Below are 15496 nucleotides of genomic sequence, written 5' to 3'. Positions count from 1 at the left end.
GACTCAGTTAAACATAGATGACTATGGTGGTTTGGCAATGTCATCAAGCTACCTCCAGGCAGAAGCACAAGGTATATCTTAGCTGTGTCTACACTGGAACTTCATTGGCAAAACTTTTGTCGTTCAGGGGTGTTAAAAAAAACACACACACCCCCGAACGACAAAAGTTTTACCAACTAAAAGTGCCGGTGTGAACAGCGCTTTGTCGGCAGGAGCGCTCTCCTACCGACAAAGCTGCTGCCGCTCGTTGGGGGTGGAATTTTTTTTGTCAGCAGGAGAGCTCTCTCCTGCCGACAAACAGCAGCTACACTGCGCGCCTTTTAGCAGCACTAGCTGTGTCGTTAAAAGCTGCGTAGTGTAGCCATAGCCTTATATTGGATTCCACCTGGAAGGAAGAGAAGGCATGAAGGATAAAAAATTATCTATCACAGGACAATTGCAAAAGTTGTTGCCATCATGGAGACAATTTACAATTGAGTCAAACATCTTGCTCTGGACAGGCAGCAGTAGGAAAAGTGGGTTACCTCATGTGCCACTATGCACAGGAGATTCTAAGTCTAAATAAGTCATAGATGGGCAGTATTTGGACCACTAGCCTTATTTATTGTATCTCGGGTTTGGTTGTTTTTTGTTTTTTTGTGTGCAAATCCTTGCGTGAAAGTCTAATTATTTTAATCTCTGCATTCTCAAACAAAAGGTAATAAAATAGATGATGTCTCTGAGTAAATGCTAATGTTATTCTGATAGTCAAAGATTTAGTATTTGCAGTATTTATCATATTTTAGCCTGGCTCCCAGTTTTGTTCCTGCTAAACATTCTTCAAATTTGGCATCCATTTCTTGGCTTTGAGCCTCAGTGAACAGATTCTTCCAATCTCCAACAGTACCTGCAAAAGAACAATGAAATAAACTAATAACTATTCCTGGAAGTATAAGATCACATGTCAGGTAGAGGTAGATAACAGTGAAATGCTGACACAAACAGTTGGAATGACTGAACTTATTGCCACATTTCAAATCAATATGAGGCTTGAAATCTTTATGGATGTGGATGGTGTTCTTAAAATTTTAGGTTAAAGAAAACCCTTTGCACTACATTTTGCAGGTATATATGCATGCACCTTTTACAACCAAGGGATTTTCCACAGAGCTAACGTTTTGAAAGAACAGCATTCAGTGCCTGAGTGATCATCTAGCTAGGGATGTCCACTTTCAAGAGAAGAAAATTCATTATCAGCTATGAATTAAACACATTAATTCTGCATTTGGGAGCTCCTGAAAAGGTCACAACAGTCATGTATCTTATCAAGCCATTTAAATGTTAATTAGCTCCCATGACCAATTTGGATATCTGCTCTAAACTCTATGACTATCATCACTCTGTATAAATGTACCTTTTCTGAAAATGATGGAACCAAATTTGCCATGTGTTTCTTGGGATTTATTGCTCATTGATTCGAATGTGGCATTCTCTGCAATAGACTGAATCTTCTCCTCAGGCAGAGAGAACCCCAAAAATTCAGCTATTTGTTTCACTCTTCCAAGTAAGTTCTGAAAAACAAGAATGTGATAGAGTTATGTATGAGTTAAAGCAAACATGTCAGACATTTCCCCTCTATCTTGTCAAATGAATGTAGTTGATACTATTCTCATCTATACAAAGGGCAGAACATTAGAGGAATATATTAAGTTCAGCAGCAGGAGGTTGCAGGAATGGTGGTTACTTTTGATAAGATTTTGGAATGTGCCTCCCTTGCCCAAATGGCAATGTGTTAGGTGAATGCTCTCAATCTTCTGCATGGATCTCTTTCTTTTAGTATTAATTACTACTGATAACATTTATCTAGCCACATCAATTAGCATTGTTCTATATAAGCACTGGCATTATTTAACCCAGAGAATTTACAGTTTAAGATCCTCAAACTGCAAACATGGACATGCTTAACTTTAAGCATGTGAACAATCTCACTGAAGTCAATGGGACCACTCTCATGCACATGCTAATGTTGCAGGATCAAGGCTTTCGTGCTTGAGGAGGGAATTGGGCTGCAGATAGAAGGGCTAGTAGCCAGTGGGAGAACAGGCTGCAACATCATATATCTGTTCTCTGCACAATAAGGTTTTGCCTGGAACAAAATGAAAACTGGATGAGACAAGATCCTTGAGAATATACCGAAGGGAGCAATTCTGTATCAGAACTGAGTACATGACCTAATAAGTCGTTTCCATTTTTAAATTTCTACACAAATTTACCTCTTTTATTTCTTCATATGTGATGATCATGATATTCTCTTCATCCATGTGTTCGTTCCAGGCAAGAGCATGGTCAAAATATGAGTTCCAGCAGACTAAAATGAAGTTAAGACAGACAGGTCAAAAAACAGAAGATAATTTAAAGCAGGGGTCTCAAACTCAATTTACCTCAGGGTTGGTGCCAGTCCTCAAATCCTCCCAGCGGGCCAATAATGTCGCTCATGCTGCCCAGAACCCGCCCACCCCAACTCCACCGCCCACCTACCTAAGGCTCTGGGAGGGAGTTTGGGTGGGGGAGGAGGTCTGGGGTAGGGGATTGGGGTGCAGGGAGCAGGCTCTGGGAGGGAGTTTGGGTGCAGAAGGTGTGGGGAGTTGGGCTCTGGGAGGGAGTTTGGGTGGGGGAGGGGGTCTGGGGTGTAGGCTCTGGAATGGAGTTTGGGTGCTGGGTGCAGGCTCTGGGCTGGGGCAGGGAATGGGGGTGCAGGAGGAGGGGGTGGGGTTGCAGGCTCTGGGAGGGTGGAGGCAGGAGGGGTGCAGGCACTGGGAGGGAGTTTGGGGGCAGGAGGGGGTGTAGGCACTGGGAGGGAGTTTGGGGAGAGGAGGGGGTGTGTCGGAAGGGGGTGCAGACTCTGGGAGGGAGTTTGGGGGAGGGGGTGTGTGGGGAGCGGGTGCGGGCTCTGGGAGGGTGTTTGAGGGAGGGTGGGGGTGTGGGGAGGGGGTGCAGGCTCTGGGAGGGGGTCGGGAGGTGCGGCGCTTACCTGGGGCTCCAAGGTGGGGCAGGCCAGGGGGCCTTCGCACGCTGCTGCCCCCAGGCACCACCCCCGCAGCTTCCAATTGGCTGCAGGGGCGCTCGGGGTGGGGGCAGCGGGCGGCGGCACAGCCCCGCCCCAGGGCCGCAGGGAGGGGCTGGCAGCCACGTGGAGCGAGCGCAGGAAGCTGCTCAGCTCCGCTGTGCTGTCGGTGGTGGCCGGTGCCCTGGGCCATTTTAAATCGCCCAGAGGACACGTGGGGGGGGGGGGGGGGGGCCCAGGGGCAGCAGGCGGGGCCAAGGGAGAGACCCAGCCCCAAAATTGCTGGAGCCCCGCGGGCCACACTGGGGAAGTTCTCGGGCCGCAGATGGCCCGCGGGCCAGGACTTTGAGACCCCTGATTTAAAGTATATTTAAATGGTCCCAAGATGAAATGTCCAGGCTAACTTCAATATAAAGTCCTGGAGAGCTTAGATCTTCTAATCCTTCAGTTCTGTTCTTAGTCCTTCTCTGTACTTAGTTCTTCTTTTTTTTTGGACAGATGTTATTTTGGAAGTCATTCACTTCAGACTTGACTTTTCACTTTCTTCTTCTAACTATTTTTTCATAATCAAGCTATACAGTTTCTACATGATAAGTTTTAAAAAAAATCTGTTTACAATAAATTGATTCTTGAATACATTTTGTAGTAATCAGTAACACAGCCGTGTGTATATTCAATCCATCACATAACCAGGCTAACATTGCACTTATGAAATGGCAAAGTTAAAAAATAACCCTAACAACACAGATTTAAGGTCCTGCAAACACTCACCATATGAATAATTTTCTTTACTTTAGTGGGATTATTAATGTGAGTAAATTTTACTCACATGCCTGAGTGTTTGCAGAGGTAGGCCCTTACAAAATATTAACAATTAGTTTCTACAAGTATACTTTATTTTTCAATAATTGTTTATTAAAATATGACACAGATTCTTTGCTGTATTAAATTTCCTCCTTTTGCTCAGGGGCTGTCAGGCAGTTTATGGTTATGGTTCCCTGATTCCCTGCCCAGCTCAGACCTGGCTCCAAGGTAACTTCAAGCAGCCTAGAGGCTACTCTAACCTATGGTAAGTGGCAAGGTCCCCAAGGAACTATTCATCAGTTAAGGTTAGTCTTTTGACACCACGCCTGTACCGGTTATAGCGGCGGAATAGTACAAGAATCAAGTATGCCAGCTTTGCGTCCATGGAGAGCTCGCCTACATCAGGGGATTTCTCAGCTGGACAGATCCAGCTGATTTTTGGCCTTTTCCTAACAGAACTGCACAAAAAGGGATGAAATAAAGAGACTTCGCTTATATTGTACATAGACACTATATTGTACGGTCAGCAATTTCTCAAAATCCCTGAAATGCATCTCAGTGTCTGAGCAGCTAGTATGACATAGGGGTTGGCTCAATATTTTGCTAAAATGCAGTTCTCTGCAAAATGAGTATGTAAAACAAGGCACCCTCTTACTAAACAGGTCTTGTTTCCCTGAGTGTATACAGTGCCCTCTCTGCTTACTTTAGGAAATAAAAAGCATCTTTAATGCTTTTCACTCCTTTTAACTCTGCCAAATCAGCACAGTTAGGAGAGTACAAGCTGGAATCTATTCCATCTTGTGCATCATCATCATCATCAAAATACCTTGCCAAATTGGAATGACAGGCCAGTGGGGTTGTACAGATGTTACTAAGAGTGCAGTTTGGCCTGCAGAGTCCTTATCGCGGTGGCAGTGTTGAAGAAGGAAAGAGCCCAATTTGATTCACAAATCCCAGATGGAATTTGAGGAGCTGGCAGTTACATAAAACATTGTTTATTTTATAAGCCTACCACTTCTGGTCTGGAAATAATAAAGAGATGTGCACAAAATCCACTATGCCATTTTTACAGTCTCTTTTTCCCCTTTACAAGAGAACTTCACTTGAAATGCAGGGTTCTTCAGTTTACAGAAAGGGGTTTATCTAGTTCAGTTGTAGCTCAAACCTCTGCTCAATTATAAATAAAGGGCCAAATTTTCAAAAGTGCCTAAGAGACTTAGAAAACCTAAATCCCATTTTCAAAAGTGATTGATATTATGGGCAGATAGGTGCCTGGTGGAATTTTCAAAAGTGCGTGAAGTCTCTGGGAATTAGGTACCCAGGTGCTTTTTGAAATCTCACTAGGCATCTATCTACATCTTTAGGCACTTATATGCCTTTAAAAATATGGCCTTTAGGTGATTAAGTCTCACTGAAAGTCAATGAGGGTTAGACTACTAAGTCATTATACTGTTAAAATTTTTACCCCAAACCTTTATTTTGAGTTGATCAAAAATGTGTACCCCTGCTCTGAGATGCAAATGAAAGCAAGAGAAAAAAGGATCTGAGAACAAAGGGGGAGAGGCTCACTCATAAATCCAGTTGTTAAGATGCAAAATCACAAGAAGGATAATGCCTTGCAGAAAGAAAAGGAAAGCTGGAGTTTACCCTTTGTGTGCTGGGGATGAAGTAGAATCCCTGTATACTTGCGCCATCCTGACCATTTGAATGTCTCTACAGCAATACTCCCAGTGCAGAGCATTGCTCAGGGTTGAAGAAGAGAGAAGCACCTTCAACTCCTCAACATCAGGTCCCCTGCCTCCCCAACCCAAATCATTAGTTTGAATCCACTTGGGATTAATTTTAACATGATGATCACAGATTCCCTTTTTGGACTGCAGACCAAAGAAGAGTTGAGAACATTGTACTAGAGTGTTTATACATGCCAAGATCTAATAACTGTACCTTCTCCACTCATGAACTTTTGAAAGAACTCATCCCACGAGCTGACATTTGGAAGCCCAGGATTTTTGTTGTAGAAGTGGTAATAGGATACAGCTGCATCTTTTGGATTTCGAAATACCACCAGTACCTTTTAAAACAGCAAAGGCAAATGAGTCTTTGGTATTTTAAGATAACCTTTGATCTCAAGGGTCCTGCATTAAAAACATATCAGCTCTTACAGGAACTGACATTTGGAAAGTGAGGCCCCAATCCTGCAAACTGATTTGTGTGGGGAGACCTTACACGTGCCTGGAGCCCCTATGCTTCATGGGGGCTCCATGGAGCAATAAGGGCTATCCCATACAGATCACCTTGCAGGGCTGGGATCTAAGATTCGACCTCTTTGTGTGAATTACAAACAACAACCAGTAAAAACTGAATTCCACTGTTATAGTGAAAGATGTCAGATTGTGGGATCTGAAAAAGCTAAGCAGAGAACTAGAGTTGGTCAGGAATTTTTCAGTGAAATGTTTTTTCACCAGAAAATGCTGACTGGCCAAAAGTTTTCCCAGAAACTTATTAATTTCTGGTTAAAATGGCAGAGAAAGAGGCATACATACACACATATCCCAGAATAGCCCAAATCCCAACAGTTAGGGCATTAACCTGGAACATCAGAGACCCCGGTTCAAGTCCTTGCTCTTTCTCTCTCTGGTTTTTCACAAAAAAAATCAAAAGTTCTTGGTTACATCCCAATGCCGAACAAAACCAAATGCTGAAACCTTGAAATTTTTTTTGTGAAACTGAATTCCTGTTTTCCAGGCAATCCTATAGAGAACTTCTGCTAGGGGAAAACTGGGAGTTGCTTAGGCCAGGTCTACACTACCCCCCTAATTCGAACTAAGGTACGCAACTTCAGCTACGTGAATAACGTAGCTGAAGTTCGAAGTACCTTAGTTCGAATTAGTTCGAACTTACCTTGGTCCACACGCGGCAGGCAGGCTCCCCCGTCGACTCCGCGGTACTCCTCTCGGCGAGCTGGAGTACCGCAGTCGACGGCGAGCACTTCCGGGTTCGACTTATCGCGTCCAGACTAGACGCGATAAGTCGAACCCAGAAGTTCGATTTCCAGCTGTCGAACTAGCGGGTAAGTGTAGCCAAGGCCTTAGAAAGTGGATAATATCAAACATTATTGAAATGCTCACTTACCTTTGCTTTAGTCCCAAAAACAGCCTTGGGAATATTATCATAATGGAGATGTGTGGTAAAAACACGTGGCGAAGGAAGACTTTTTATTTTCTAAATCAAAACAAAAAGTACATGTGAAAAAAAGGAACCACAACATTTCTACCTCAAATATGCTGACAATTCACAATATGTATACATTTGCTCTAAACATCTATTTTGCATGGAAAGAATTTTTATTGGTAATTGTTAAATTGTAGTCTCTCTTCTTGGTTCTTCTCGTCCTTCATGATGTCATCTAGATGGCATTGTTATTAAAGCCTAATTTCTGCAAAACTGTATCATTTTTAGCAGATTTCAAAATCATCCCAAAGTAGGTAGCATAGGGAGGCCAGAGAGTTAAAGAAAGAAAGCTGTTTGCATTGTTCTTGCTATTAATTCATTATTATTATAGAGCCCTAGCTTTTGTGCCATTTTACGTGGCAATATTTAGGCCCAAAGCAAAAGAAAAAGAGCATGCACCAGTGGTTGCTGCTGCAGAAAACACACACGCAAACACAGAAGGACTCCACACCCTCCTGTGCACTGTAGACAAGAGTTCCAGGGTAGATCATGGCAGAGATAAGCATGAGCAGTGAATTTTCTCATGTAGTAAACTGGAGAACAACAGGCTATATTGGCCAGTCCCTGGTATCTTGTAGTAGCCACTGCTTTCCTGCTGTGCACCAGCTCCTCCTGTTTAGGGATTTTCCCTTAGGCCTTGTCTACACTGGCAAGTTTCTGCGCAGTAAAGCAGCTTTCTGCAGTGTAACTCTCAGTGTACACACTGCCAAGCCACTTAGTGCGCAGAAACTGCGCAGTTGCAGCGCTGTAAAACAAAACAAAAAAACCCCACCCCAATGAGAGGCGTACAGCTTTCTGCGCCAGGGGTACAGTTCTGCAGTGCCAGGATAGACATCCTGGTCAATTACAGCGCTGCGATTGGCCTCCGGGAGGTGTCCCACAATGCCTGTTCTCACCTCTCTGGTCATCAGTTTGAACTCTACTGCCCTGCCCTCAGGTGACCAACCGTCATCCCCACCCCTTAAATTCCTTGGGAATTCTGAAAGTCCCCTTCCTGTTTGCTCGGTGACGCATGCAGTGGTTTCAGCGCATCTTTCTAGGTGATCATGCCTGCTCCACGCACCAGGTGATCTCCTGCTTGGAGCAATGCTGGACCTCATCAGCATTTGGGGAGAGGCGGCTGTCCAGTCCCAGTTGCACTCCAGTTGTAGGACAGATTTCACGATGCATGACAGAAAGGAGCCATGACGGGACACTCTGCAATGCAGGGTCAAAGTGTCCTAGAGCGTGTCCGCTTGGCGCTCCATAATGTTTAAGAGCTGCTTAGTGGCTTCGTTCTGGAGCTCCGTGTTCTCCTTTCAGTCCCTCTTCTCGCTGTCCCTCCATTCCTTCAATTCTTGTTTTTCGGCCGCGGAGTGCATCATGACCTCACACAGAAAGTCCTCTTCAGTTCTTCGTGACCACTTTCTAATTCTGCGCAGCCGTTCAGCCGGCGATAACAAAGAGGGAGGCTGGGCTCCCAAGGTCATATCTGTGAAGCCAAAATGCAACATTTTACAGAAGCAGGATTGTTTGCAACACACAGACCACTGATTTAAAACACCAGCCGCTATTCGCATACCTGTCACTAACTGGCTGACCTTAGGCAAGCACACATGAGCCACAAGACCCCCAAAATGGTGAATAACTGTAGGGGCAAGGGAAATCAGTGTTCAAGAACCGTACTGTACACTGGGGATGTGGCTCTTGGCGAGAGCCAGCACCACAGGGGCTTATAATCATTCTTGTCCCCACATTTTCCACAGGCTGTGTTCATTATGGAAGATATCTCGCTGCTGAGGGTTAGCAGGGAATCAAGGGAGGGTCTTCTCCAAGTCTGCGGCTTCCACCCTGGCTCTTATGTGGCTCGCCTGTGTGCAGCAATGCTCCCCCCTCCCTCCCACAGGACAGCAGAGTGGCACAGGAAAGTTACCCTTAATGGGGCAAGAAACAAAGCAGCTCTGCCAAAGAACCTGTGGCAGCAGATTGCCCAATATCTCCATGAGAGTTTTGTGGAGATCTCTGAGGCAGATTCCCGTGAAGTGAGGGAGTCAATCAACACCCGGTTCTGCCGCTCAGACTAGGTATGTGGTGGTATGTGCATCATACAGACACAAGCCTGATTTCTGCCACCCTCCTGCCCCCAACAACTCGCTTCAGCTATTTCCAAAATCAAAGCCACTTACCAGGGGCCTCTTCTCCTGTTTGCGCTTTGCCAAGCTCCGACAGCTGTGACTGGCTAGTCTTCTCCGGGGTAGAGAAGAGCTCCTGGCTGCTGGTATCTCTGACCTCTGAGTCGTCCTCTGCCTCTGGGTCCCGCTCCCCGTCCACATCCTCGTCCAAGATTTCCTCCTCCTGGCTTGGTCCACTCTTGACTGGCATGCGAGCCACCGAAATATCCACAGTGGCCTTCGCAGTGGAGGTGGGGTCGCCACCGAATATCACATCCAGTTCTTTGTAGAACCGGCAGCTCGTGGGCGCAGCACCGGAGCGGCAGTTTGCCTCCCATGCCTTGTCGTAGGCGTGAACATGCTATTACACAGGTAGCTGACAGTGTGAACACGCAACAGCGGTTCCCCTTCAGCGCTCTCTGAGCGGCGCTGTAACTGCCGGCACTGTAACTCTGCCAGTGTAGACATACCCTTAGTCCTGCAACACTATCTCAGATTTTACTCAGGTTTTGCTCCATTGCTATCAGCCCATATGATGTCTAACTGAGGTTCTTAAATATTTTCAAACGCTAATGAATTAAGTCTCACAGCACCTCTGTGACAAAAACAAGTAATATCTCTAGTTTACAAATGAGGAAACTGAAAAGGAGAGATTAAATGTCTCGCCTGAAGCCAGACCCAGAGCTGTGATTAGAGATCTCCTAACTCTTGACTCCCAATCTTGTGCATTACTTATAAAACCACCTAAAGAAAAGTAACAGTCCATCAGGTGTTACTACTCATGGTTTGCAATGATAACATTATACTCACTCACTCTCACACACACACACAGAGCCATATACACTGTTAGAATCACACATTCCCTTGATCCTGCAAAGACTTAGGCATATGCTTAACTTCACCTTGGAAAAGTCACACCTTAAACTAGGATAGATAGAAATCAGGAATAATCAGCTAATGATTTCATTAACCTTTTCTTTTCAAAACATTTTAAAAATATTGCACTCAAAATTTACACTAAGCTTTTGAAATTCTAATACAGCACTGCGAGGTCCAGATTAGAGTTAAAATTAACTTCTGTTCTTTTAGTACACAAAAGTCAATTTCATTTCAAATCACATTTGTTTGCCTGTGTTTTAATATTTTATAATATAGTCCCACATACAAAAAGTAATTGAGAGAATTAACTTCAAATTACTTGATGTGGAAGTGTATAGGCTATCTGTAAAGTGTTTTGTACTTATATGAAATACTTTAAAATAGACATTTAAAAAAATACTATCTGCTAAAAATAAGCTTCATGAATTAGTCCATGCTGACCTGAAATTTTTCTGGCACTCCAAATTCAAGCATTTGAATATGCTCTCTTGGTGGTACCTCCTCCTTATTGTTTGAAACTGCAGATGTCAAGTCATTTAAAATGTGTTGAACCCAATTTGTTCCTGAAACATAAAATAACTGTTAGAAGGAGCCAAGTAGGAATTTCAGAACTGTAGCCTGTTAAATATCTAGCATCACTTTCTAAAGAGTCATTATACTAGTCCTCCATATAACTTGTAGGTGTGCCATATAACGTGTAACAGTTGTAGGTACGTAATTTTCAGACAGAAGTATGATTTTTACATTGAGAGGGTCTCTTTAATGCAACATTGGGGGTGAGAATGAAATCCTGTACTTTGGCAATTATAAGTTGAGTTATATATCCCCTGAACTGCTGTACTTTATTTATATTGCCTATGTGCAGATAATGGCAACCCTTGTAAGGCTGCTGCTTCTGCTACGTACACTGTAAGGATATGGCACCCATAGCCTGGGTCAACTGAATCTCACAGCCTAGGTCAACTGAGTCAGGCTCGTGGAGCTAAAAATAGCAGAGTAGACGTCTGGGTTCAGGGGAGCCTGAGCTCTGAAACCCCACAATGGGGGAAGATCTGAGCCTGGGCTCCAGCCCAAGCACAAACGTCTATACTACCATAGGCGCCCTCTCCGTGGGTGCTCCAGCGCTGCAGCACCCATGGGGAAAAATTAGCGGGTGCTCTGCACCCACCCACAGCCAAGTTCCCCTCTCACCCCCTGCTCCACCTCCTCCTCCCGAGTATGCCACGTCCCCGCTCCTCCACCTACCTCCCAGTGTTTCCCGCCCAGCCACCGCCAAACAGCTGTGGTGCTGTTCTGCACGTTCTGCCAGGAACGTGGCACACTCAGGGGAGGAGGCGGGGAAGAAGCAGGGCCGGGGCAGGGATTTGGGGAAGAGGTTGGAATGAGTGCAGGGGAAGGGGCAGAGTTGGGGCGGGGCCAGAGGTAGACGGGGGGGTCGAGCATCCTACGGAAAGAGGGGAAGTCGGCACCTATGTACACTGCTACTTTTAGTTCCGTGTCCCAAGTCCTGCAAGCCTGAATCAATTTACTTGGGCTCTGAGACTTGGTGCAGTGGGTCTTTTATTGCAGTGTAGATGTACTAATTGCGGCTCAGACCCTGTTGCTACACAGAATTCTCCTTCATGGGGAAGGAGGAGGGCATCGTCATTGCAAGACTGAAGAATAGAGAAGTGAAGACAACTGATTAAGAGGTTTCCCGGCAACATCCTCAAACTGCCATCTGCTCTTTCTCTATTGCCCCAGTCAGCTCAGCTACTACACATATGCTTCCTTTTGGTTTGGCAGGGAAGAGTAGAGCATGAGCTGTGCTCAGGAGTAGCTATCTGTGGCAAAAAAGAGTATTACTGGGAGAGGAAGAGCTTTGTCCAACAATCACATGATCCCTGCAAGGGTACTATCATGAGTGGTGGGAGATCCCAGTTCAAGTCCCTTCTTCTCATCAGGAAGAGGAGGAAATTCATCTGGGAATCTCTCACATCCCGGGTGAGTATCCTAAAGACTAGGCTAAAGGTTCATAGATTCCAAGGCCAGAAGGGACCATTGTGATCATCTAGTCTGATCTCCTGTAAAACACAGGCCATAAACATCCCCCAGATAATTCCTAGAACATATCTTTTAGGAAAACATAATCTGTCCCCCTCCTCCCCCCCAAAGTCATTTTGTGCAGAGTTAGTCTGCCTCTGAGTACACCTACTGGATCAGACCCTACAGATGAGATAGCTGGGACAGTGCCTATCTGCCTCTGGCTTGAAAACTGTGATGGGGCTTAGGTGTGAGGTAGGCATCTGGGTGCCTCCTTCAGTGTATTTGCCCAGAGGAAGAAACATAGGTGTCTAGGAGACTTTTACAGCAAAAATTTAGGTGGTGAGTAGATTTAGTTGTCTACAGGATAGGCAGCAGCTGAACTGGGGATTTGTAAATTGGAGTGGTGCCTAAAACTAGGACTTTGGTGCCTATGTCTGGAGTTTGCGCATCTACATTCCTTTGTGGATCTGGGCCAAACAGACACCAACCTGTTACCAAGTGTTCTGAAAAAATCATCAGCCTTAGGCTGAGAACAACTTCGACAAGGGTACTGAATGGCATGTATCCCGCAAAAGTGGTGCTATTGCACCCTTAACCTAATGGTGCATGAGGGGGGAGATTCTGCCAAGCAGGACCACAAGTTGGAACATGAGGGTTATATCCCATCATGGGTTTTGGTACCCCAGCTGGGAGTCTCCCCCACAGCCAAGGCAATCAGGAGCCTAATTAAGCTCCGACTCATAAAAAAGAAGAGGGCTGATTTATTTTCACAAGAAGGGGAGACAGGGTTTTGCTAACAAACATCAGGACAGTGCGCTCTGGAGGTATCAGAGAGGCCTTTCCTGTTTCTTTACAGTTTACTGTTAAGCTACATTAAGAGAATGTCACCATGAATATTCCTGATTTGTGTTATTTTGGCTGAATAAGAACCCTATAAATAAATTGGAAATCTATCAACTGATTTTACCTGGATCTCCTATGAACTGTCTCTGCAATTGCTCAGCCTATGGCTCTGCCAGAAAAAACTTTCAGCTCCAAGAATAGTTTATTTAGTAAATGGAGTTATAATTTAAGTGCTTTCTCATTCCTGCCTACATACTGCAAGGCCAACAGTATAATTTATTTTTTTATAGATACTCTGGTTATATTTCCTATATAACTTGAATGGAGATCACCTATTAGCCAATCAAGATTCCTTTTCAGTTTGCTTAGAAGAATCTTCCTTTTCTCCTGCATCAAGTAAACTCCTTTCTTCCTTCAGAGCCCTCTTCAAAATATATCTCCTATAATGTCTTTCCTTGTAGGATTCTATTCCCATCTCAAGTTCATACCATCTCTTACAGTGGGATTTTCAAAAGTGCTTAGCATTGGCCTATCTTTACACCCATTGACTTTAATGGGAGCAGAATTAGGCTAGTGCTGATTGCTTCTGAAAATCCCATCCTTCGTGACCTGTGTGTGAACTGTCTTGTCTGTTCTAAACTAGTGGTGGGGACCGTGCCTCTTTATACCTGTGTACAGCTCTAAGCCTGCCATTAGTTTGTTATTAACAAAGTTTTGGGGCAGTTCAGATTCTCTTCTGGCTCTGAATTCTCTTCATCTTCACCATATATATGAAGGTATAATGCGGTATTTATGCACAAAAAAGATGAATTACAGCAGCTATAGGAATCGAAGAGCTTAAAATATCCTGACACTTGTGTATTTAAGCTCTCCATAATCTTCCATGATTCTTCGTATTTAATTTACTACAGCCAGAAGCATGTCTGTCATGGCTAGATTAAACACACATCTGAAATTATAAAAGAGGAAAACACACGGCTCACTAGCACAGTGCTTCCCTGTGACAAATGAGGATTTTCTGCATGTAGCATTTGAATTTCAGTGCTTTTCTGCATTCTTAGAAAATAATCACACATATTTAACATCTAAGCACTTTTTCTTTCAATTTTGCACCAAAAAAATCCAGACTTACCGCATTTAGGATAAGCAACTAGGAACACATCATCTTTTCTAACTTCCATGATGTCCAATGCTTGGAAGGTCTCAGGGCGACACATCGCACTAGGGTATAGCACCCCCTTGTACGTGACCAGCAGCTCCTCAGGTTTTTTCCCTTTAGCTGCATCAAAAGCTTTGTCTATTTCCCTAACAAAGTTGTCCATAGCCATGGCTGGAGTTTGCTTTACCTTCTGCCAGACTCTGCCCTTAAACAATGTCTCTAGAAAGAGGCTGATGAGGAACTCTGACATATGAACTCACTGGCTTATCTGTTGCCTCACCCTGTCTCTCTCTTGCCCAATGAGGGAAATCACAACTAAGAGAAGTCTTGAATTACAAACTCAGGGTGCGTGCGTGTGAACTCTTGGTCATGAACTGTAACTGATTTCAGCCAGTGTTGAGGATTACACTTAACTTCCGCTTTTCTTTGGCATGAATAGTAATGGGAGGAGTAAGTAAACAGAAACTGCTAGTGGGATAACGGGGAGAAACAAATTGTGCTTGTTCAGCCCCTCAGCCTCCATGTGGAATGATAACACTCTTTCACCTACCTAACCCCCTGCTGTTAAGTTTCCACCTAAGGTAAAGTGATCTCTTATGCAATCTCTTATGCAACCTGGGAATTGCTCATGTAGAATCATGCTGCTGTTTGCGTGAGAACTAGAAGTTGTAAAGCTGGATGAATCACCACAATAACAGGAAAGAGAGAGGACTAAAGGGAGATGGGTTAATTGCTTCTCAGGCTTTCAGGATTACAGCGGTTTTACAACAGAGAGATTGGGATCTCTTCATAGTAAAGATTGTGCCTATCTTTTTCCTATAAAACTAATCCTGATAGCCAAGTTAGGGTTTTAAGTAAAACCAACAAAACAGCCCTCTCTGTAAAGGCTGGATACTCCAGTATCTAATATTAACCCTCCACATAAAATCTGTTACTGTCCACAAGGGACTCAACAAGGGAATCCAATCAAGCCTATTCACCAGTATTCTTCAGAGACTCCACACTTAAGATATAGGTCAGAAATCAATTTTACTATGTCCAGTTGTGACATACCGTGGCAGAATCCAGACTAGTGGGGGTTGTGTCATCCCTGCCCTGCAACCTTGGGTGCCCTACGATGCCTTGCCGTAGCAGCTCCTACCTGGGCTACTCACAAACAGTCTCCCAGCATGCAAACCACACCTTGAGTGTCTGCATGTAACTGCAGCCTGTTAGCTACACCGGGCTCTCACCAGTATTGGTCAGTGCTTAATTTGTGCTGGGTCTGAGTCCCAGCACCTCTGGGCTTGGCAGTTCATAGCCCCAGCACCTCTGGACTTACCACCTCAGTTATTTCGTGTGCACAAGAGATTCAAGCAGCAG

The 15496-nt window shown here is 44.5% G+C and overlaps 1 protein-coding gene across 1 annotated transcript; it reads right to left on the bottom strand.

Annotated features, from left to right (window-relative positions):
* Positions 1–249: 249 nt before the first annotated feature.
* LOC117874622 (sulfotransferase 6B1-like) lies at positions 250–15496 on the bottom strand. The gene is made up of 7 exons (XM_034764930.1): positions 14108–15496; positions 10549–10670; positions 6980–7069; positions 5792–5918; positions 2253–2347; positions 1394–1550; positions 250–886 (listed from the first exon to the last, which is right to left on the bottom strand). The coding sequence occupies exons 1-7, from the start codon at positions 14382–14384 to the stop codon at positions 756–758; spliced, it is 999 nt and encodes a 332-aa protein (XP_034620821.1). The 5' UTR covers positions 14385–15496; the 3' UTR covers positions 250–755.

The sequence above is a fragment of the Trachemys scripta genome, chromosome 3, assembly GCF_013100865.1.
Source record: "Trachemys scripta elegans isolate TJP31775 chromosome 3, CAS_Tse_1.0, whole genome shotgun sequence".
Lineage (NCBI taxonomy): Eukaryota > Metazoa > Chordata > Testudines > Emydidae > Trachemys > Trachemys scripta.
This window is presented reverse-complemented; position numbering and strand designations above follow the sequence as displayed.

Bases quoted from the DNA above. Each gene is read 5' to 3' on its own strand.
- LOC117874622 (XM_034764930.1), bottom strand. From the start codon at position 14,384: ATGTCAGAGTTCCTCATCAGCCTCTTTCTAGAGACATTGTTTAAGGGC. The intron at 2,348-5,791 runs GTACAGTTATTA...ACTTCATTTTAG, and splicing joins AAAGTTCATGAGTGGAGAAG to TCTGCTGGAACTCATATTTT. The intron at 887-1,393 runs GTACATTTATAC...GTTCTTTTGCAG, and splicing joins TTCCATCATTTTCAGAAAAG to GTACTGTTGGAGATTGGAAG.